The sequence below is a fragment of the Penicillium robsamsonii genome (genome assembly GCF_028829455.1).
Source record: "Penicillium robsamsonii strain IBT 29466 chromosome Unknown utg000005l_segment0_segment0, whole genome shotgun sequence".
NCBI classification, from domain to species: domain Eukaryota; kingdom Fungi; phylum Ascomycota; class Eurotiomycetes; order Eurotiales; family Aspergillaceae; genus Penicillium; species Penicillium robsamsonii.
This window is the reverse complement of record NW_026643223.1, coordinates 414,488-437,284: the sequence shown is the minus strand read 5'-3', so window position 1 is coordinate 437,284 and position 22,797 is coordinate 414,488. Positions and strand designations below refer to the sequence as shown.

General features: G+C 47.0%; 10 protein-coding genes across 10 annotated transcripts; 7 read left to right on the top strand and 3 right to left on the bottom strand.

The window, feature by feature from the left end:
* Positions 1-1,580: 1,580 nt before the first annotated feature.
* On the top strand, positions 1,581-2,628 carry N7447_008192 (SDR family NAD(P)-dependent oxidoreductase; the record flags this gene model as incomplete). Its single annotated transcript, XM_057232454.1, has 3 exons — positions 1,581-1,662; positions 1,714-2,346; positions 2,435-2,628. The coding sequence occupies 3 exons, from the start codon at positions 1,581-1,583 to the stop codon at positions 2,626-2,628; spliced, it is 909 nt and encodes a 302-aa protein (XP_057081996.1).
* A 2,190-nt stretch (positions 2,629-4,818) lies between these two features.
* Positions 4,819-5,896, bottom strand: N7447_008191 (BTB/POZ domain-containing protein; the record flags this gene model as incomplete). The annotated part of the gene is made up of 3 exons (XM_057232453.1): positions 4,819-5,347; positions 5,399-5,554; positions 5,640-5,896. 3 exons carry the CDS (start codon positions 5,894-5,896, stop codon positions 4,819-4,821), a joined length of 942 nt encoding a protein of 313 aa, XP_057081995.1.
* Positions 5,897-6,541: 645 nt separating this feature from the next.
* On the bottom strand, positions 6,542-7,671 carry N7447_008190 (putative alkaline lipase; the record flags this gene model as incomplete). Its single annotated transcript, XM_057232452.1, has 6 exons — positions 6,542-6,697; positions 6,756-6,800; positions 6,857-7,227; positions 7,281-7,344; positions 7,394-7,521; positions 7,581-7,671. 6 exons carry the CDS (start codon positions 7,669-7,671, stop codon positions 6,542-6,544), a joined length of 855 nt encoding a protein of 284 aa, XP_057081994.1.
* A 1,781-nt stretch (positions 7,672-9,452) lies between these two features.
* Positions 9,453-9,798, top strand: N7447_008189 (uncharacterized protein; the record flags this gene model as incomplete). Its single annotated transcript, XM_057232451.1, has 2 exons — positions 9,453-9,591; positions 9,613-9,798. Exons 1-2 carry the CDS (start codon positions 9,535-9,537, stop codon positions 9,796-9,798), a joined length of 243 nt encoding a protein of 80 aa, XP_057081993.1. The 5' UTR covers positions 9,453-9,534.
* An 11-nt stretch (positions 9,799-9,809) lies between these two features.
* N7447_008188 (uncharacterized protein) lies at positions 9,810-10,015 on the top strand (the record flags this gene model as incomplete). Its single annotated transcript, XM_057232450.1, has 2 exons — positions 9,810-9,865; positions 9,889-10,015. The coding sequence occupies 2 exons, from the start codon at positions 9,810-9,812 to the stop codon at positions 10,013-10,015; spliced, it is 183 nt and encodes a 60-aa protein (XP_057081992.1).
* A 47-nt stretch (positions 10,016-10,062) lies between these two features.
* On the top strand, positions 10,063-10,646 carry N7447_008187 (uncharacterized protein; the record flags this gene model as incomplete). Its single annotated transcript, XM_057232449.1, has 2 exons — positions 10,063-10,293; positions 10,452-10,646. The coding sequence occupies 2 exons, from the start codon at positions 10,063-10,065 to the stop codon at positions 10,644-10,646; spliced, it is 426 nt and encodes a 141-aa protein (XP_057081991.1).
* A 665-nt stretch (positions 10,647-11,311) lies between these two features.
* On the top strand, positions 11,312-12,774 carry N7447_008186 (uncharacterized protein; the record flags this gene model as incomplete). Its single annotated transcript, XM_057232448.1, has 3 exons — positions 11,312-11,653; positions 11,732-12,329; positions 12,386-12,774. The coding sequence occupies 3 exons, from the start codon at positions 11,312-11,314 to the stop codon at positions 12,772-12,774; spliced, it is 1,329 nt and encodes a 442-aa protein (XP_057081990.1).
* Positions 12,775-13,331: 557 nt separating this feature from the next.
* N7447_008185 (uncharacterized protein) lies at positions 13,332-14,636 on the top strand (the record flags this gene model as incomplete). Its single annotated transcript, XM_057232447.1, has 1 exon — positions 13,332-14,636. One exon carries the CDS (start codon positions 13,332-13,334, stop codon positions 14,634-14,636), a length of 1,305 nt encoding a protein of 434 aa, XP_057081989.1.
* Positions 14,637-16,825: 2,189 nt separating this feature from the next.
* Positions 16,826-18,819, top strand: N7447_008184 (uncharacterized protein; the record flags this gene model as incomplete). The annotated part of the gene is made up of 2 exons (XM_057232446.1): positions 16,826-17,780; positions 17,837-18,819. The coding sequence occupies 2 exons, from the start codon at positions 16,826-16,828 to the stop codon at positions 18,817-18,819; spliced, it is 1,938 nt and encodes a 645-aa protein (XP_057081988.1).
* Positions 18,820-19,566: 747 nt separating this feature from the next.
* Positions 19,567-20,825, bottom strand: N7447_008183 (uncharacterized protein; the record flags this gene model as incomplete). Its single annotated transcript, XM_057232445.1, has 3 exons — positions 19,567-20,088; positions 20,147-20,499; positions 20,564-20,825. 3 exons carry the CDS (start codon positions 20,823-20,825, stop codon positions 19,567-19,569), a joined length of 1,137 nt encoding a protein of 378 aa, XP_057081987.1.
* Between the last annotated feature and the right edge of the window lie 1,972 nt (positions 20,826-22,797).

Below are 22,797 nucleotides of genomic sequence, written 5' to 3'. Positions count from 1 at the left end.
CTTGGCTTGCAAGATATCGAAGTTGAACCAGGGCAGTGTCAGTCATTGCACACATCTGGTTCATATACCAAGTCCACTTGGATAAAGTGAACAAAATAGGCTCATCTGCCAAATGCTGGTAGGAATCTTCGTGACGCATGATTCTGCTCATCGTCCCACCTCCCTCCCGAAAGCGTCTAGAAAGCGGTAGGAGAGGCTGGACAAGCACCAGAAACTGACACTTGCGCAAAACGCTAGAACAGACAGGGAGTCCAAAATACCTCCGGGGGTGGAAAAGAAATGGAAGAGCAGGTAATGAATCACATAAAGGTGAAAGTAAACCAACCAAAAGACCTTGATTATGGCGAGGATTGCAAAATCGTGAAGGGACTGCGTTTTTAGGTCAGTCATTCAACTAGTTAACTAGTTACGTCGTGGATCGTGTGCTTATGTGAGACAAGCTGGGATTTTAAGCTGAGCAACAAGAGCGAAGCAGCACTGTTAAGTTCAGTCTTTTAGAAATCGTTAATGGCAGGCGTCAATAGGAGATTTGGACACTTCGTTACATGTATTGATAGAAAGTATTTTTCTGTTGTGCGAAGGCGGATGTTGAATTTAATAGGGGTTTCCTCGTGTTCGCGAATGCCATTGTTCCCCGCGTCCCACTTACCCCGGATGGACAATTGGCAGCAACGAAGTTTGAGAAACTTGGGAAGTTTTCGTATTGTATGATATCGGGCTGGTCTTTTACAGACCATGAAAGTCGACTGTTTATTGAATTGGAGAGCTTGTTTTGCGGAGTACCCCTCGACACAAGAAAGCATGGCGACCTGAATCAGCTTGGAAAGGCCCCGGCTGCAACTTCCGTCTGGATCCTCGACTGCGTTGAACACTTAGCATTCCGTATTCCTGCAACATGACCGCTCAACGCAGCACAGGAAAACAGGATCTGCCCGTTCATGACAGCCAGGACAGGGGTGTTCGGCCATGTTTATCGGTCGCCCTATATGCGCTACTTCTTGGATATTCCATCGGGCTATCTGTCGCCCCATCACCTACTTTCTAGACTGCTTCCTTGAATAGGCACTGTATTTCACATGACATGTGAGAGACATCGGAATCCGATTAGGTCAAAAAGAGTCCATATTCCGGAAATGCAAGGACAACCGCATTGTTTAGTCTGTCTGCATGAAAGATTTCGCACTATTCTACGAGGGGCATAGATCACCGTTGGAACAGCGCCTCCGTATGTCTCTGCATCTGAAAAATTCGAGGCAAATCGCACGCTAGATCGCAACATGGCCCGAGTCTGGTCCGCCCTTACGGAAAATAAATCGGATCGCGGTTCCAAGCGGTCATTTTGTAACCCTAAACCGGCTGTAATTCCAAAAGGAGCTACTTCCGCGGTGATGATCTCGACATCCCTCGTATTCACGCGCCAAGTCCTGTGCTATCTTGATGTCTCGTATTCAAGATATCAATAATAAATGCAGCAATCAGGCCCTGGATCTGGAAGAAGGCCGCATTCCCCCACCCTGTTCTTGGATAAATACCACAAGCAGGTGCTTCTTGAAATAGTACTCATTGTCAAACCCGCAGTTATGGATATCCTTGCCACTTTAGATCCCAATGATCTCTTCTCTGCCAAGGGCCTCGTCGTCGTCATTACAGGCGGAGGCAGTGGTATGCCCTTAATTCTCACGCTGTGTGTTCACTAACCCTAATATTTCTTAGGGATTGGCCTCGCCATAACCTCGTGTCTAAGCCAATCTGGTGCCGCCCGTGTTTATATCCTCGGCCGGCGCCTATCTACACTCCAGGAAGCTGCTAGGAGCGTCGGTGGTGCTGTTGTACCCATACAATGCGATATCACTAACTGTTCTTCTGTTTCCGCCGCTGTTGCGAAGATAGAAGACGAAATTGGCTATATTGATGTTTTAATCAATAATGCCGGTGTGCAGGGCCCCGATCACAAGCCTGCTAGAGATGCGGAAACAATCGAGGACCTGCAGAAGATCTTGCTCATCGATCCAGAAGGATGGCAGCCTACCTTCGCAGCTAATTCAAGTGCAGTTGTTGGAGTCTCAGCCGCTTTCCTGAAACTTCTTGATGCCGGAAACAGACGGCGGGGCTGGGAAGGAGGCAAGATCCCTTTGGGACGATCTCGACAGCGCGATATCACAGGCTTCACGGACGATGAGAGAAGTAGCCAGATAATAACAGTCGGGAGTATATCTGGCCTTAATCGCTTCATAACAGCGGGGTTAGCCTATGGCGCGAGCAAGGCTGCATCAATTCATTTGAGTAAGATGTTGGCCTACTTATTGGCACCGTGGGGAATTAGAAGTAACGTGATAAACCCTGGAGGTGAGTTTGCAGGAGCCCCCATATCATTTAGTCCTTGCTGGACCCCATATCATTTAGTCCTTGCTGGACCGTAACTAACCACTTATAGTGTATCCTTCAAGCATGACAGCTGGAACCAAAGACAATTACAGCTACATGGAAGTCCCCGCTGGTCGGAAAGGTGGCTATCGGGATATTTGTGGTGTCGTTCTGTATCTTGTAGGGAAGGCCGGAGCTTATGTCAATGGCAGCATGGAGAATACAGATGGAGGCCGCCTGAGCGTGATGCCTGCAACATATTAACCATTGTTGATAAATGTTAAAGTACTGTATAAACCTCTGACACGTTCGATACAAAATGCAAGGCAGTACGTCTATCATTATCATTGGCGTTGACTTTTAAGACTTATAGGTGGCCCAAGAAGGAACTTCAGTCCACCGTCTTCATAGTTTTGCGGTTGTCGTCTCCCTAATCTGTTGTTGTGGTGGTCGGAGCCTTGGTGCCTCAGGCATCAACCCTTGCTAGATAGATAGTTTGGGAGCTCGCTCCTCTTGACAATACAACTCTCTCCCTCCTCTCTTGCCGGACCCCACTACGTAGGTTCCACCATCTGTTTCTGACTGTAAGACACAATGCAGTTTAACCTTAACGATTTACCATGTGAAGAGGCACGCCGAGATCAACTGATTTCTTGGCACGGTCCTCTAGACCCGACTAAGTGTTATGGTGATTGTTTACGCTACGTGAAGAATGGTGTTTCTTAAGTGATGTTTCGCATAGATACTCGCTCGGGAGTCAACTAATCTCTACATAAAATTAAACATAGGCTTAAGGCTGTACGTATGTCGGTGGATTCTAAAGACGTAATGCAGGGTTGTAAAATTAAAAATGTAGGGAAACTAATGTTAGGGGATAGTTATATGTCGTCTCCCCCTCCAGTACAAAAATTCGTGAAGTTGATATTATCTATTTAGCGCACCTATATAGAAAACAACTATTTACCTACACAACATCTGTCATCGAGGGAGAAATCGCCGATATTATAAACTAGGAAAGAAAAACAGGTATACATTGGAGAGTACATGATCATTCTTAGCCCCAGGCATACTTTTTGCAAAAAAGTCTAATGCGCAATGTATCTTTCGTACAGGTCTAGTGTATTATATTGTCTGTACAACGACTCTGGGTCGCTCAAACTTTGTGAAAAGTGTTTCATTTGATGATACCTATCAATTTAGATTTAAATCGCTGCCAAAATCCTAAAACGAAAGAGGTTCACAAAAAGAGGTGAACAGAATCAAGACAAAAAGGTAAAATATACCCAATTTTTGAATGTGAACCAATTTGCACTCAAATAGCAATCGCCAGGTGCTCCCCATGAAAGGAAACGGGATCATCACTTGCCTCAACCTGTCCAGACCCGAACGACTGCAAATTCCATTTGTCGACGCCATCAACCCCCTCCAGGTCATTCGCAAATGTGCTTAACAGATCTTAGCTAAGCCGTTCATATTCAGAGTAATCCTTGGGCCAATCTCCAACCTGACCGAACTAGAGCATGACCACCGAGTCTAAGCCCGTGCTGACATCTACTCACTGATCCTGAGCCTGAGCGCCCTCATAAAGCGGCGGTAGCCCAGATAGAAAAGGCCCCGCCCGGCAGACATTATCCTGTCTATATAGGCGGATATACACTTGGCCCTTTCGTACAAAGGGCGCTAAGAATGATTGTACGAGATGTCTGAGTGACGACTCCTATAGAAAACTAAAACATCAAAGTATGCAGACCATTATTCACGACACGAAGTCGCATTCATGGAAATAAAAGGGCATGGATAGATCCGGTTCAAACCCTAAAATCTATCCGCGATTCGGTGTAGGGGTGGGCAACTGCTTGCAATAACCCGAAGACAAAAATGGTTAAGGATGGGATACAATATCACTATGTACGTAATAGATGTTTCTACGTTTGCTTATTTGAGGTGGCCGAATTTTTTTCATCTCTGTTTTCTCATCACCATATAGGCAGGCGCATTGCCCAAGAGCAGCGATGAACAAAACATCGCCTGATTAGGGCAAAAGTATAATAATCACTGCCACAAACAAGTGCATCAGACTAAGTGCAAATCATCAAAGACTGTGTCAAAAAAGCTCAATCTCAAGGAGTGTAGAGTGGTTGAACGCAAGTCAAGATACGACGTGGATCCAATTAAAGGCGAATAAGGTCGGTTCTTCGAACCAAAAGGGCGGCCAACCTCGAGAGAAGCGAAGGTTAAGTTGCTGCCAAAGCCAAAACGCAGGCCAGTTTAAGCTCATTGTCAATGTGCCAATCTGGTGTAAAATAATCCAAGTCGCTCGATCCAGTACATAGGAAATGTTACAACCGCTTAGAAATACCTCGGCGATCGCTTAATGCTAGTAGACACGAGTGTAAGCACTCAGGCCTCGGGATCGAAAAAGCAGTCAGCAGTAAAAGAGGGATACGCAGAGAGCTAGGGCGAGGGAGAAGGAGAAACTGAATCGTACCGCATCTCCGAAAGGTCGTCCATGTGGTTGCACATTGCCACAAACAGGTCGAAGAACAACTTGCCCCCTTCCTCCATCTCCATCTGCAAGGTTCCGCTACTCTTGAAAGTCTTGCGACTACGGATGATAAGAGCCAGGTAATGAGCGCGCAGTCGGGAATCGGACTCGGGTGTGTTGTCATATGCATATCGAGCGGATCGTAAGATCACGTCAGCTGGGATGCCACTCTGAAGACCCTGCTTTCGGAGAGCAAGGCGCTTGAGTTCTTCCAAGCCATACTTCTCAGCAGCACAGTACACGGCCGTGTCTCGGAGAATGAGATCTCCCACTCCGGGGTGGAACATTGTCGGCTCGCTCGATCCTCGGCCACCTGTTTGAGTGATATCCTGGGCGTTCTCGAGTGACCAAGAGTTCCTTTGCTTTCCTTGCAACAGGCGCGGGAAGTAGTCACCCTTATACAAGAACTCGAGAACACACGACAAGATCTCAGGTTCCCTATTTCAAGAGTAAGTGTTTGTTCAGTCGAAATAGGCAGGGCTGTCTCACTCGTCAGGCAAAGTCAGTTGTTTCGCACCGTCTTCGAGAAACTGCTCCTTCAGAGCAGCGCTGAAGAACGGGGACGCGGATAGGACATCTTCATGGGCGGCGAAGAGACGTTGGTCCCGCCCAGCAATCATAGTAATGATTGGGCTGGTAAGGGGACTATAATGAGACATTATCAGTACAAGAAGTTGATGTCGATATTTATGAAGAACGCATATCCCAATTTATAAAAAGAACAACACACCTTCCCATTGTGGGACTTTCCGCTTTCTGCTTCATCTTCTCCTTGACTAGCTCGTCGTACTTCTTCTTGACAACCTTGACGGGTTTACCCGCCCGGTCTTTGGATACGAAAGAGCGCTTGAACATAACGGTGCAAAGAAAGCCTATTGCCGATTTATGCCCATAGAAGATGGTCACAAATGACAAGATATATTTGTAATTATCAGAAAGAATGACACGGTTTGGTTGAAAGAAGAACGAATTGACGCTGCTAGTCATGCACACGAAGCATGTGAGTCTTGGAAGCTCCCCGCAGAAACGGTTCCCCCAAGTCTTAGTTAAAAGACGAGGAATACGCAGTCCTGGGATTACTTTGCATTCGAGAATCTGGAATGAATCTCTTAGCGAACAGTTATCGACTCCGGCAGGCGTGGAAGGAAAGAAAAAAGAAGAAAGGAAAACGGGAAGAGGGGGATTATAAAGGCGGGGGTCAGGTGATATCAAATGTGACTAGAAAGCCACCTGTTAATTGAGGCTCAGGTGAAATTGTGGCTGGTTCTTTGAGTAATCTCGAGGCTGTGTACATTGGCGCTAAATTCTCACGTCACATTGGTCAGGGTAGATATGCGCTAGATCCGGAATGGGAATACACATGGCATTCTTGCCAATAGTGTCGCTATGGCTTACCTATATTCTTAACAGATCATGACGGAGTGGGATTGACGTCGAATGATAATAGTATTTGCATCATATCGATCATGTTGAATGACCAACCATCCAATTGACACAAATAACTATAAACAACTAGATACACAGTAGATGATTTGTTTTCCTCGCCAGCGATATCTAAAATCATCCGAGATCGCTTTGTCCCTAATAAGCGATCTGTGTCGAAGATTGCTCGGTTGTATCCAATTCTGGTACTCAAAGCAGGCCACAACCAGCACCCATCATTGTAACGCCAAAGCTTGAGAAGTGACCGGCAGTGACACTGTACATACCATTGCCGGCAGAGCAGTCTCTGTCGCGCTGCCCCTCGCACTTCACGCAGGTGAGCTTCAAGCCAGAGCTGTAGTATTCCTGTGCATCGGTAAGCTATTGAAAATTGGTACAAAATGGTCTCAATAGGGTAACTCACGGTTCCGTAGTGCTTGAAGTTGAAAATACCGCTCACGTACATGTTCTGTGTTGTATGGTTAGCCACTTCAACATAGCATCTCAAGTTTACCCATGACTTACTGGAACACCGTCAGCAATGTTATTTCCACGGTTTAAGGTACCGGCCTGTGAGCCAGCAAAGTCGGCCCAGGCTTCATTGCCGATGGGGAAGGCAGCAAGTGCATTGCTAGTGAGTTCCTTGCCCGGGAAGTTCTGCGCCAATGCAACGTGGGCAATGTATGTAAGGGCACCACCGAGGGAATGTCCGGTCGCCTCCAAAGTGTAATCCGGATACTTCGCGATGAGCGATTTGACCTCAGCAATGACATCGTTGTGTACAGCAGACCATGGCTTGTTAAGTCCTTTCATGATCTTTACACCGGAAGGGAAATTCACGCCCGAGAGCGAGGGAGTGACGAGGACAGTGTCAATGTCATTTAAGATGTCGGCGACTAGAGCAATTAGCACGGTGGACTAGTGATAAAATGGATTGATTTGTTCATACTGGTAGTCGAGCCCCTCATGACGACCGAGATCTTCTTCTTTTCGGTGGAGTATCCAACGAATCCCTGTGAATATTAGTCTTATGCTAGCATATAGAGAAAATAGTATGCCTACATTGGTGTCGGTCAAGAGGTCATAGATCTTCTTGGTAATAGTGACATCGAAGGCTTTTCCAATGCAACCGCTGTAGGCAGCAGAAGAAAGCTTTGCTGCACGTTGCAGATCAGGGAAAGCAGAGGTGTCTTGAAAAAAATGTTAGAACTGTCTAATTGATCAGAGATGGGTTGACGAATTGACACACCAGGAGTTGCCCTCGATTCCAAAAGAGGTGCAGCTAGGGCTTGAGATATCAAGGAGACTCCCACGAGCAAAGATTGGTAGTTGAACAACATGCTGAAACAATATATCGGGACTTTGGAGAAGGCTTTAGAGATACTCAGAAAGGCTGCTGAATTTGGATGAAAAGAAAGAAAACTGTTACGGGGAAGATGGCTCTTTAAATACTTCAGATGCCCCTCAGACCTATCCCCATCCGCATTGTCACGATATTGTAGACTGTATGCCGAGGAGAATAACGGATGCCACGCCAGGGGGTTGCGTCGGAGGTGATATCTCAAATAGGTAATTCAGAATATGGAGCCAAGCAGTCATCATGCATGGTAGATGTACAAATACACCGTTGGGGAAATCTCCGTCCCCGTCCTAAGATTTCCGGGGGCTTCTAGTCTGGTGATAATAGCGCCGGCGAGCTCAAGTACTACCTATAAGCTTCAAAGACTCATTTATTCTCCATACGGTATGCGAGAAGAGCTCTGAGACAGACTGTGTGCCCAAAAGCCTCGTAAACTAATCAAAATCAATAGTTAGCATCAAACTCACCTTTTTGTTTCGAAACACAGAAATAGAGCCCTATCAAAATATGATATCGATCAACCAGGCTTGGGCTTGGCAAGCCAAGAAGGTCATTGCCAAGTCCGTCTAATCCGGGACCACATTACCTGACGAAAGAATATTTGCGGGGAAATGTGGGGGTGGATCAATGCCGAAAAGTCACGTTAAACAACCTCGGCCTCTCAAGTTCGGTATATATCAAAGCTTGGACCTGATCACCACTCGAAATGATAAAGATCGTCGCTATATTCTATCAACAGGAATCATGAAGGGGTGTGTGGTATAAAATAGATTCTGAGCTTGGCTCTTCTTGGGTTCCCATCATATTTTCTCCGAAAACGGCATCTCTTGCAATTCCTGGGTAAGAATTTGATACCCCTTCTTCGATATAAGAGATTAATGGTAATGAATATACTTTGTGGTTCCTGTCATGGCATGTGACATTGCTGGAGTTCGAAGATGAACTTAGCGTAGCTTTCGAGTGATCCTGACGAAGCATAGACGTGCCATTGGTTCTTATGGTGAAGGGTATATGCCCGACGGAGCTTGGCCTGGCATCTTTCGGTATAAAAGTACACGGGTGAAACGAAGCCACCGGCAGTTCAGGGTTCGGCAGTTGGAGACCGAGGTGCTTGGCTTTGCGGGGTTCCGAGTCTAGTCGGGGGGTGCGGGATTTCAAGTAGATTAAAATACGCAGCCACCAATGCAGAAGCGGAGATCGGAGCGCGAAGCGGAGTTTATAGGCGAGTTGTAATCCCGAGATCACGTTTCTGTCTCAGTTGCGGTATACTTTCACCCCGTTTAATTCCTAGTATGGTTTGCTTCTCCCTTTTCTTTTTCTCCGTCAAGAGGAATGAGATGGGTCCTTTCCCAAAGAGGTAAGATAGTGGTGTAATATTCAGTGGTCTGTTGGTGTTCATCGAGTCATCTATAGGAATAATATCGTCAAATCTCCCAATCTCTGAAATATCAACGCCTGCGCTACCAGCAGAGATGGACGTGGACTTTCTTACGGACTCTAGACGCACTAGTTTGCGTTGAAACACCTTTCAAAATCTTCGCAAGCGTATACTCCAAAAAAACGAATATCAATTAACTCTCGACTTATACAGTTTTCCCCTCGTTTCTACTAGCGCTAAAACGATGCCGAAAATATCTCCCCTTTAGCTAAATCTATATCCGGTGACTGATTTTCTTTCGCCGCACATTTTCCTTCCATTCGAGCAATCATTCATATTTCGATATTACCTCTATCGACTCCTACTCTGTACGTGGAAACCAGTAGCTGTCCCCTCCCAGCCTCTGCCTACTCTACCTACCCTACAACAGATGAAATCCGCGCTTGCACCAATGCTATATGGGAGATGGCCTCCAAGATTGTGTCAGTGAACGACGATATTGTTGCAAAGTATGGAGATTGTGTAAACGAACCGGAAGGCTAGGCTTTGGTTTACCTTGAACAACATGTCCCAGAAGGTCCGGTCCCTCGACTGTACGCGATGAACTATGGTTTCAAACAACTCTTCTTGGTCATGCAACGCGTTCCAGGGGTGCCGCTGAATTCCATTTGGCCATTTCTGGCGAACACTGAGAAGGATGATATCATCGGAAACCCCCAAGTAATGTAATATTCGACGCAATGCGAAAAGCCGAGTGTCTATCGCCCGACTTTTTCGGAGGCCTAGGCTGGGTGGCGTACATCACTACTTATTATATAGCCAACATGGCGATGAGAAACTTCTAGGGCCTTTCTCCGGCGAACCTACCTTCGTTGCCTTACCAATAATTATAGAAGCCTTGGCTGAACACAATAATCAGCCAGGCTACAAGGATTTCTTTTACTAAAAAACACTTCGCTCGCATCCGCTGAGGTCACTGGCCTATATTAACGCATGGAGGCGTTCAGCAGAGAAACATTAAGGTCGTGGAGAATACAAGTCCCCCAGACGATCAAGGTGGGCAATCATTTAACATCGTACTGGTCGATTGGGAGAGTTCCGGTTGGTTTTCTGACTTCTGGGGATTCTTTTATGCATCTTATTCCCTTGATGTCCAGGGGAAGAAGACTGGTCCTGGCGAGTTCAGGAATTTGTTCAAGCATGGCCCGCCGAGATGGCCATACTGTAACTGATCGATAGGGATCTAGGCTGGTGGAATACGTTGCTATGTTGAAAACGAAATCGATGCTTCCCCGTAGCCTAAACTCTCCAAAACCTATTGAAGTTTACAAAAAGGTGGTGTCAATTTTAACGGGGTTTGCTTGTAAGTAAATATTGAAGAGGGAAACGCTCAAGGCTGTATGCTCAAAGGCACACGGGTCGATTCAGCACTCGCAGTTCCGTTTCATACCCAACTATACATACAAAGGAACCTAGGCGTACTACCCAAGAAGTCAATTCAGAGAGGTGTAGGAGTGTGTATTGTCAATCTGTCTCTACCTGTTACTTGTATCCTCCATCTCTCTATAATTACATAATAGGACCACTTAACTAGTTAGTAACTAAGGAAAGGACAGGCAAGGTCAATGCGTAGTGGAAGACAAGGTCCCCCGCTACAATATATAAACAAGCAACACCCCTCTGTAAACGAGAGACACACACAATATAGGAATTCGGCACATCGGCAGATATACAAATGCAATATGAAGTATTAAGCAATGAATTAAGGTTGAGCTTTTGTCTTAATTCAAAATGGTGTTCGAAGATGTTCACATAAATAGAGCACGTGTGGCGGTGCTGTGGCGGTGCTAGTGATGCGGTGGCACAGGCGGGGGATGCCAAGCCACCGGTGATATCATCACGAGGAACGAAGTGCGCATGAGCAAAACAAAAGCTTAGTGTTAGCATGCAACTTGAGCTAACTCAACTTGGCTAACTACAACATCATCTGATCGAGTCATTTTATCTGGCATATCATCTAGCCACTTAGGAAAGCTGATCTATCACTAATACTCATAGCGCGCGTCCCCTTGCCTTCAGTACGCGCCCGTCTCGTTTCAGCCTACTTTTTTGGGTTATCCTCTACGCCTTTCGAGCGAAAAAAAAGGGCTGAAGTCCACATTGCTGTCCTCGTTATTTTGAGTACTCCAATATGGCCATGCAATATCTTAACCAAATAAAAAACCTACGGCGTTCATCGCAAATGACCAGCGCACCCAAGCCTATCCTAACACTGGAAGATGAAGCCTACCTACGCGAAGTCACCACCAAGCGGGAATCTGCAGAGCAGAATGAGCAAAACCAAACCGGAGGTCCTACTGAGGTGTCTCTGCAACCTGCGATAAGCGAACAACCCGAAAACATCCCTCTCCCTACCTCGCCTGGGGAGGAGTTGGGAAAGGAGCTTGGCGAGGAGGGTAGACAAGAACGGAGGAGCTCTCAGCCAACACTATCAAGGTCAGAGACACCAGGGTCGGAGGCCTCAAAACCTTCGCAGAAGAAGAAACGGTGGAGTGCGATGTTTTGGAAGAAAAACGCGGAGAAGGTTGGTCATAACTGTGTTTCTTCTCGGATTCTTGCATCAGGTGGAAGTATGTACTAACATACGAGCTTGCGCAAATAGGGCAAAGATGCCAACGATGCAAACAAACCGGAAATCGAAACCGCAACCTCTCCGACTACATCAGACGGGAAAGACGCAGATAAGGATAAAGATACCGAGGATATGACGGATATTCTAGAGCGATTGAACCTGGCAGCGGATAACAACCGTGTATTCTCGGTCAGCGAGGAGACACAAGAGCTTTTACGGAAGTTCAAGCTCATTTTCAAGGATCTAATCAACGGAGTCCCAACTGCCTATCACGACTTGGAGATGCTGCTCACCAACGGGAACCGTCAACTACAAGAGACCTATACGAAACTGCCAGGTCCTATGCAAAAGTTGATCGAAAAACTTCCCGAGCGTTGGACCGAGACCTTGGCTCCAGAGATGCTAGCGGTTGCTGCCGACCGCGCCGGCAAGAGCGGCGTCAACATGGAGAATGTGGGCAAGGCTGCTGCAGCTGCAGAGAAGATGGGAGTCAATATGCCAAGTCTAAAGGAACTTGTGTCTAAACCAGCTGCTCTCGTAGGAATGCTGCGATCCATCATGGCATTCCTACGAGCTCGATTCCCTGCTGTTCTGGGAATGAATGTGCTCTGGTCTCTAGCATTATTCAGTAAGTGAAACTACACCTGTTGGCTGAGTATTCTTGCTGACTATGGGCTTCTACAGTCCTTTTGTTTGTGCTGTGGTACTGCCACAAACGCGGACGAGAAGTCCGTTTGGAGAATGAACGTCTGGTGACGGAAGAAGAGATCGCCAAGCTCAATGAAGATACCTCCGAGGGTTTAATTCGCCCTACTGAGACTTTGACGACGACCGCACTACCGGGTGCCTCGTCTGATGAAATACGCGAAGGCGTGAGAAAGGTAGAGGAGGCCCGCGCAGCTCCGGTCGAATTTGCTGCCCCCACCGAAGTGGAGAGCGAAAGCCAACAAAACACTCAACAAAGTACCCGGCCAGCGGCAGTTCCTACCCGGTCGAAATCTCGTTTGTCGATGTTTGGCCGAGCCAAGACAGAGCCTGTGCCTAGTAATGTCGCCCCTTATCCTGGCACTTGATGCCCTTTTTGTCGGGTTTGTCCACCAGTGATGCTTAATCTTATTTCAATAGATGGAACCATGGTTGTTGATCAAATCAACCAAGGAATCTTCGGATGGCGGGACTGCTAAATGAAACCTCTCGCCTCGGGGAGGGGGATTATGCCCACGCATCTAATGGATTTATGTTATTTTTAATATAATGAATCTCATTCCGCCTTATGGGGTACCAATGTCAGATTTCATGTAGTTAACCGCTTTCCTTTTGATAGCTTTAGTTCTGATAGGTCCTTTGCACAGTTGGTCTTGGCAGTCTCCACTTGTTTCCTCTCCCAAATATCCCGCGTTACTTTCTCTTGCTTCTTAGTGCTCATTATTTTGGTGATAACACCAACACCCGTATTTTCTTAATATCCATTGAATGTGGTCGTGGCTGGGCCTTCTATCATGCTGCAAAAAAACCTCGCCCCCACCTCGTGTTCCTAGCGTCCATGGCAAACACGGCAACTTCCTCGCCGAACATAAATACAACTAACCATCTCTTTGCTTTCGCAAGAACTCATACGACTTACATTGTCATGTTGCTTGACCTCCCAGATGAGACTCTTTGCCTCATTGCAGGAGAACTGGGTCCCCAGCGTGATCGATATTCCTTAGTTCGATCATGTCGTCGACTGTACACAGTTCTGCTACCAACTCTCTACTCCCGGGTTGTTCTTTGTGATGTTAGGAACCATACAATTTGGCAAGTCAGTCGATTTTTCAATACAATCGCCCGAGAGCCACAATTGGCGAACGCCGTGCGAGCTTTACGCTTGGAGAGTTGGGACACTGAGGATGACATCGCGTACATCGACTGTGAATTTGTATATGATAGGCAACTCATAGATGGAGTTGTCGCTGGTACTTGTTGGTCCACACAGCCCTATGATGAACTGCGACGCGGAAACACCGATGCTTGGTTAGCTTTGCTCCTCCCCCAGCTGAAAGGCCTAAGACAAATCAGCATATGCTACCCGTATGGGTCAGAATACGTTGAGGATATGTTCGTGAAGGCTGCCAAAGAGGATGACACAGCATTTCGTCGCCTCGCCGATGCTTTTGCGGAATCGTCTGACACGGAAAATTCTATCCATGCAAGCTGCATGGAACCATTCTTCAAATTCCCAGCAATGCGCAGGATTGGAGGATCCGCTATGGTCGACTGCGATCGTGAGGATGGAGAACCCCGCATTACACCCTTCTCGGGGGTCACAGATATTGATCTCGATATGACCAACACTGAGTGTGGATTTGGTGTCTGGATTGAATCTTGCAAAGCTCTCAAAACATTCCGCTTAAACATTGGCGGGTCAATGGTCTCAGATGGACCCGATATTGTATCAGCTCCCCTTCGAGGATCTATATCCCTTCACAAATCAACACTGGAGGCGTTCTGGATCTGTGGCGAATCATACCAGAATCCAGAAGACGATGATGGATGGATGGGATCGTTTGCCGATTTCAGTATGATGAAATATCTACATATTTCTATATCAATGCTTGCCGGGCTTGACGAAAACTTTGAGCCCACGCAAGACCTCGTGGCACTTTTGCCACCGTCCCTTAAGACTTTGTTTCTGTGTCACTGCCCCCACGAGCTGCTCGATTGGGCCGTTGATCAACTCGAACGCTTGGTGAATTCAAATTGTCTGCCACGTCTTACTTCCTTGGGGCTTGAAGGTTGGGGACCTTCAGAGGTCGAGGAGAGTTCCTTGGGGACTATGTGCAGACTGGAGGAGTTGGACGAAAGATGTTCAGAGGCTGGTCTATACTTTGCTACATCTATTGGAAGTCACAGAACGGTCCCGAGTCGTTTTGTATCGCTTTGGCCTTGTGACTAATCTGACAATTGTTGAATGGGTGTGTTTACGCCAAACTGACGCTGCTGGTGATCAGTGGTGTGGGGGTCGGTTAGAATAGTCTAAAACCTAGCAGATCACTTCGGCTTATCAAAAATAGTCTTACATATATATATATATATGTATGTAGCTGTATGATCTAACTATTTTGGTACACATTATGGGGCCAAAAAAGAGCAACAAGCCGGTTTTTTGAGGGGGGTATAAATTTAGATATATGAAGCAATTTATGAGATGATGCTGCCTACACTGTATTCCACCTTCTGTACGGTACTCCATATAGGTTGTCAAAAGTCCAGGTCAAATTACTCAACTATGAATACATGCTTTGATCTATCCCGACTGTGTCGGAATTCGAGTTTCAGTACTAATATCACGTAAAGTATACGTACTGTATGGAAAGAATGAAGAAGTGGGGGAGGTTGCAAGCAGAGACCTCGGGAAGACGATCGAAGTGGCCAGGTGGAAAACTGATATCCAAACGGTGAATGATCCGCCTCAATGACTGAAAGGACGTTAGCGCTGGGAAATATTGTTTCCCCCTGAGGAATCTGATTGGTGTTGGGGGAAGTAGAAATTTCCCATCGCAGCCACTGCGGGGCAGGGAGATGATCTTGCATGCTTCCGAACATCAGGTGACAAACCTGGAGGGGCAAGAATGTACTCAAAAGAGAGAATCGGAAAGATCTTCCGTTCTACATTCGCTCCGATGATTCTCCGCAATGTATGTATGTATACAATAGTAAACATACATTCCAAGTGTAAGGGCTATAGAAGTTCCAAGGTTATCCCCTCACCGATAGAAAAAGATAAGAGAGGGATCTCATGCATGTTGCCTCGGTCATGTCCTTTTTACCGCCATCTTTGATCCATTCAGGCAGTTTAGGCCACTAGGGGCAAAATTAAAAAAAAAAAAAAAAAGACTTACAGGTTCTCGGCACACGGGAAAAACCGCCAAGCCGATCGGAATACAGTAGAGCGTTTTGCCACTCAAGAGCCGGATCTATGGCACGAATTAGGCCTCCGTGAAAATTTGGGTCAAGTCCCAATAGGAAACAATATGATTCATCTCAGAATGTGTCATAGCCTTGGAAATAAAACTCCCGGATGAATCATCATGCATGCCACTTGGGTACGGGTCAGCCACTGCACCGGGCCCGGGAGTATGTTTTAGTTTGACCTCAGTGCAGATATGCCGTGTCAGCAAGTTTTCGAGCTTGCAATGAAGATTTTACCAGGGAGAATTATGCCGAGGATCCTTGAATGACATTTTTATTTTGTTCGGACTCGACTCGGCCCGGGATATATTCCTTGAAAAGAATTGAAGACAACCTGAAAAGAATTGAAGACAACCAAGCAAATAGAACTCACTAGTATAATCTCAATGATACCTAATTTAAATGTAAATGGCCCCAAGTGGACATCAAAAAGTCCATGTTTTCCCATTGCGACTTTGGGCGATCGCTGATTGGTGTAAAAGAGTCGGTGAGCGGCGCCAACGAATAGGCGGTCGTGTTCTGCAGCCAATCAGCAGTGTCCCCCACTTGGAGAAAAAACGACCCATCATCCTTCTCTTCTTCTTCCCTTTCCCATAGCATTCCCAAACTGATCTACTCCGGATTTCTCAGAACTTATTGAAACCCTCAATACAGTAACAACATACTCACTACATATCGTCAAGAATTCAGCCAAATGGCCTTCGTTGAGCTGTAAATGCCTCTCTGGGGCGCCTGTCCCTGCCGGCTCCCCAGTCCTGCAGCTCCGATCTTCAATTCTACTTGACGATATTTATTCCTCTTTCGACGCCTCTTGTGAAGGCGTTGGAATTGCCCTATAGCAAACTTCCAGAAGGAGCACTATAGCGTTCGCAACGGACTGCGGGTGCTTTCGTGGCTACGAAAAAAAAACTTGACTCCTCCCCTCCACTCCGCTTCTCCGATTCCTCCACTTCGTCCCACCTCCCTTCGACTTATCCCTTAACGTGTCCCTATTTTTGGACCGAACTACGACCATCCTCTCACCCAAGGAAGATCTACTCCTCTCTTCCTTCATCCCATCACTGGATCATCCTAAGACGGACCGGGCCATTTGAACCACAAAAAAAGAAAGGACTAAAGAAGTCCAAACCGATCAACCAACCCCTATCCATCCTTCCTTCTCTATTTTACAACATGCCTCAGAGTTCATACTCTTCCAAGCGGGCTCCCAAGAGCTCCGCCAAGAACTCTCACCCCCGCCCCTCAACCCCCGAGTCCAACACCATGCGGAACCTTGATATGTCACCAAAGGCGAATCACTCTCGAAAGTCAGCCAATGCTCAGCCATCCGATAGGAAACGGAGAGCTTCATCATCATCAGTCTCGAGTGTTTCTTCGGTCTCGTCCCTCGGGGACCTGAGCGACGAGGCAGATGATTCAGAAGAAGATGCGGATGACGAGCAAGAACCAGCAGTCCGGGCCCCGTCTTATGGTCGTCGCCGAGACAATAAGGCGGGGCGCCAATCCGCAATCAACAAGAGAAGACGTGTCATCAACGATGACAGCAGTGACAGCAGTGATGCCAATGACAATGACTCGGATGATAGCTCAGATGATGTGTATGCCGGTGTAGACTACATCACAGATGCCGAAGATGAAGACCAGGACGTTGAGAAGATGGAAGAAATGATCATCGTGGAGTCGGAGAAAACCCATCGCCCTTTGCCCAGCGCTGGATTTGCCGATGATCAATGGGCTATCAACTCCTTCGATGATCACATGTTCCTACCGGCAGCATCGTTTTTCGATGAAGAGCACCTTTACAGTGCCATGGATACCTTTGGAGAACCTCAGGTGACCAGTGAAGCCGCTGAGACACCTGTCGCCCGGCGAGTTCACTTCGAGGAGCGGTCTGATTCGTCCTCTGATAGTGATTCCCACAGTGACGACGATATACCCGGTGACTTCCTACAACAGGATAGCCTGGACCCACAATTGCGTCGTATGATCGAAAACGACAACGAAAACTACCAGAGAAATACCCGCCGGCACTCGGAAGAGATGTTCGGCGATGCCGACTATGGCCATGGAAGCATCTACCATGTTGAGTCCGACGGATCCTCCGAGGGCAGCTTGAGTGGTTACGAGAGTATGATAATTGGTCATTCGTATTGCATTTCGGCTTTTGCTAACCCTTTTGAAAAGGCGACGATGGTGACACCACAGACGAGGATCTCCCCCCACCAGCAACTATCACCCACCCTCGATCCCTTCTCCGCCGGGACTCCTCCGACTCTTTGGCCCCCGTGGATGAGAAGAGTGACTGTTTGCCTCGCCGCCGTGGGCCTATCATGGGAACCTTCGTAGCAGACCCCCACAAGCCAGTAGCCTTGGTCGACTGCACTGGCAAGCATCTCGTCATCATTCCCGCGTATGCCTCTTCTCGTCACGACTGGCTAGACTCCGCCGCCAACAGTATGCCCGGAACTGCCAACACCAGCCCTCGCCAGACTACACTTCACTTGGTTGATGAGAGCGACACCGATGCGCTCGCCTCTCCCAATCAGCTTGACTTCAGCCCAATGCTGGCTTCGAGTGCCAACCTCATGATGACCGCTCTTGGCAACGATCTCACCCCGGGAGGCCAGGTCATGGGTCCCCCTGAGGCATTCTATCCTTCTCAGGACTTCACCATCGACAGCTCGTTCGAAGAAGACGAAGAAGATGACCCAGAGTCTGCTCTTAACGTCGACGACTTCATTGATTTTGGTAATGGATCCTCCGATGATGAGGACATGGACAAGCAGTTCGATGAGGATATGCAGGTCTCCCCGATGGCCGCTCCCTTTGCGAAGTCGATGGGCACACCTACCCCCACCCGCAAGTCTGAGTCGCAAAACAACGAGGAGCGATTCCTTAATCACCTAGACAAGGGTATTGTCACTGCCTTCCGTCGCAATCACAACCGCTACCAGGCCCTCCTCCGCCTCCCCCAGCACCGCGAGTTCATGCCTGCGAACTCCCCCGCGCGTCCTGCCAGTGTATTCAGGCACGCCAAGAACAACGACCAGCGAACTCCCACCCGCAAGCGCAAATCGAACAGCGTTGCAGGTGGCGAGGCTGTGCGACGCAAGCTGATGGATGCTCAGCAACGTCGCTCTCAGCACCACATCACAGCACCTCTCTGAGGTCTCACGATTGCACGACTTTTGGATTTCCACCAAGATCATATGATAACCACGGCCGCAATTTATTATATCCGTTTCTAGTCGCTGGCAGACTCGACTATTGGGGTCTTGTGCCTTTGACCATATCGACCTCGCGTTGAGCACACAGGCTCTTCGCTCTGGTCGTATTGCATCTTGCCATCCACATGTGGGGACCAGACTACTCTTCTAATATTTAAGTAGATCTATCATGCATGTTGAGTTGGCTTGCGAAAGATCGACGTTGGTTCTCAGAACCCAAAAGCGATCCATTTATGAGATTTTGGCTATCTTACCATTCGTTCATTTTCTTTTTTTCTTTTCATTATTATGTCATATCTATTGACTGGCCATTTTTCTCCCTCGCCAGTCGCGGGGGCTGGTAATACCTTTGGATTGTGGAGTTGAAAATTTGCGGGTTTTGCGTTTTAACGAGTGATGGACTAAGTTGCTTTACATTTACCTTTAACAATATCAAAAACATTCGAAACATTTATTACATTCCCTGGTCATTAATCAGCTCTCAATGCTCTAATGAAGCTCAGACTTCAAGGTGATGTAAACCCCCCACATACCCGGACCCACCCAAACCTTATTTCAAGTGATCTCCCAAGGTCCGCAATTGCTTAATTGTCTTCGCCTCATGTCATTGCTCTCATGTCCCAGGTCACTCGCGCCATCAAGATGAAGCTATCACCTCCGCCACGGACCCTAGGGCGACTTCATCTACTATAACACATTTGGAGCGCCTAGTTTAATAATGTGAGAGTCCAATGAAAGCCCTGGTTTAGGACAAGACAAACACGAAGAAACAGTCGCAGGCGTAGAGCTCGAAAGCAAGCCAAACCGTGCCTCCACCCCGGTATCCTCAATCCTCGACCCATCCCAAAGCTCCCAAGACCAATTCTCATATTCCAAAACATGACATCCACAACCCATGACGAAGATGCTTTTCATTGCTGGTATTGTAGTAATCCCCATCTTGCTGCTTAGAGTCATGTAGTCTGGGAGGAGCTTTTTGTGTTTGGAGATCAGAGAGATCGTTTGGGGGCTTGTTGGGGTTGAGTGATACCCGGGGTTGTTGGCGGGTTTGGGGATTGGGAGGATCGATGGCTTGCGGAGGAATATGTCGCACGTGAAAAATGATGCTGATAGTGCTGATGTGCATTGCGCGTAGATACGGTGGTGGTTGCAGAAGCGGATGAGGTATTGGAAGGCTTTTGTTGATGATGGGGGGTTATAGGTTGTCGACTGGTAGTGGATTTCTTGTTTCGCTCGTATTGATATCGCTTTGCCTAATGAAACGGACCATGGCGAGACAAATTTGTCGGACTCGTATTCCACGAATATTTCTCACGCTGGTGTTCCAGAGTATAGCGTTCCACCAGACAATTTCTACTTCGGCTGCGTCTGGAGGCAAATCGATCGCTATCACTTCCGGTTTAACTGACTCATCAGACTCTTGACGTGTAGATGAGTATTTCGTTGAACAATAGTGCATCTCGGAGCGGTCGAGTAACTCTGCCCATTTCGCAGATAGGATGTATGCCCAAGCCAAGAACAAGACGGTGATGTAGTTACCCTCATCGTAACCAGAGATACCACGCACACCGGGCCATTGCGACAGAGGGGCGCCCTTAGACAGCTTCACCTTTCGGGCTTCTACAACACCTAGATCAAGCGTTGACGACATGACCTTAGGTGGGTGGGGTAATGCAATTCCCACCAGCCCTGGATGTCCGCCATCTCGACTTCCCTTTTATTTCCAGTTTTCCACGACTTTTAGCACAAGCAAATGAGAGCACCTTGTCTGATGGAATCAGTTCATCAGCGCAAAAGGCAGGCGTGTCTTTAAGAAGGGGTTTTAGTTTGATACACTCCAACGGAAGGCAGCTATCATTGGTGTTGAAATGGGTTGACCATAGCTGGTAGCTCGCGCGGAGGGTGTATTCAAAGGCTTCTTTGCTTGGTCGGAGGGCGTCTTCCATGTTTGATGTATATCTTGAAGGATTGTCGTAAAATAGTGAAGTGGGACTAGATCGTGGGGCTCATTTCGAGGCTCGTGCTGTTCACCGCTAGTTGATATCCGTGAGGAATATCTGTGACGAACGTTCCTTCCGTTTTTCAGTTGGACTTGCAGACCTACAAGTATGCATGCACTTCATTGTGGGTAGATAGGATATCAAGCCTGTAGTGCAAGAGGTCAAGTCATTGAATCTAGCTTATTCAATGGCTTCGAATGAGCCTACCACAGTTTCTTTCCTATTCAGCCGAAGGATACTCTTTTAATCAACTTTATCTCTGTCAACCTGGATATTATATTTGAAGGCAAAAATGTTTAGTTTTGAGGGAAGGGTCGTACTTCTTCGTCTTCTGAAGTGGTCTGTATCTATGGGATGCAATCTACATACAGAGTGCATGATTGCCAGTCAAAGAAGCCCATGAGACTTTGGATATCTAAGCTTCAGTCCTGAACGAACACAGGTAGGTGCTACCTTTTTCGTATTGAGGTACTACTGGTTCCCACTCTATAGTCAAATTTCGACATATAATTATTAATACTTCCTACAAATGGTTATGTATATCTCCGTCCTCGGTATAACAGGAAATTATGGTTAGCACTATCGGATTCCGTACATTTAATTATACGTTTAGCACAAATTATCAAGGAGAGATTAGATTGCCCCTGGTTAAATACTAAAGTTACAGAAATAGGATGCGTAGACAAGCCTTGACATTCGACGAGCAACTGCATAGGCAGGAAGTCAATAAAAATGTAACCTAGGTGTAGACTTACACTATATTAATTATTTCTCTAGATAACTTCGAGGCAAACAGATTTATATTAAGAGCTCGAGACTTTACTAGAAATTCATACTGTCTAGACCCCGTTTCAAGGGGGTACAGCGTAGTATTCCCCAGGCGCTAAAAATCTCATTTATGAGTATATTTAGTTGAGCGTTTCACGTTAACCCGGATTCAACGCTGCAGACAAAGCCATCGATACGCTGAGACATGGAGATTTGTACTTTTGTTTTTATTCCCAGAATCTAAAAACAATAAAGTCAGAAGAGTAGTGAGGGCATGATTGAAAGAAATACGGAATATCGGGACTCCTGCGCGTCAAAGGCGAAATCATACAATGTCTGTTTCTTGCGGAGTTATAGTTTAGGAATAAAGGCTAGGCTAGTTGTTAGACGGACTTAACCCGGAAATGTTATCAGTTGTATGTCTAGAACCAAGTAAAACACTTCGAAACAAGAACCTCGAGCTGTGTAGATAATTCCTGCTCTGTTTGGCGCTGGTCTTTTTTTAGTAACATCAAAGGTCCTTCAGGTACCCGCCACTTGCATTCTTCCTCCAGTTGAGTTTGGAGAAAAAGAAATAAAAAGTTGATTTAGTGCGACACACACCGTTGGCCTAAAATTACATTGTGCGCTGATTCGTCAACCCCGGCGCTTCGAAGGCGCATGAGCGATCGACCATGAACATCAATAATAAGCACATATGGGACATGCATGTAGGGCGCTAAGCCAATGGGCGAGACGCTAAAGGGGTTTTCTTTTCGCGGTCGCATTATCTTGAGTTCTTTTGAATCTGTAATACTAAGTGTTAATGGGGACTTCAAAAGATGGGCGATTCACGTGAGTACATTCTGGAGACTCGGCCATATGCAAGCTTCCGTGCCGATCAAGCGCCTAATATTCATACTATTTTTACTCGACTACCCTCATTGGCTGGTCAACTAATGTCCACCGATCTCATAGACCCCACGATGAACTGTTGCTGGATGGGATTGGAACACCCTACAGGCGCCCTGGTCAATGGCCCCAGTCTGCAAGCCCTGACTGGCTCATTTCTAGCCTCTTCAGGTCCATCATGCACTAGTCGGCGAACTCTAGATGGATCCCAAGCTCGCTCTCTTTTCAGCCACTACCGTTTCATCTGTACCTTCACATT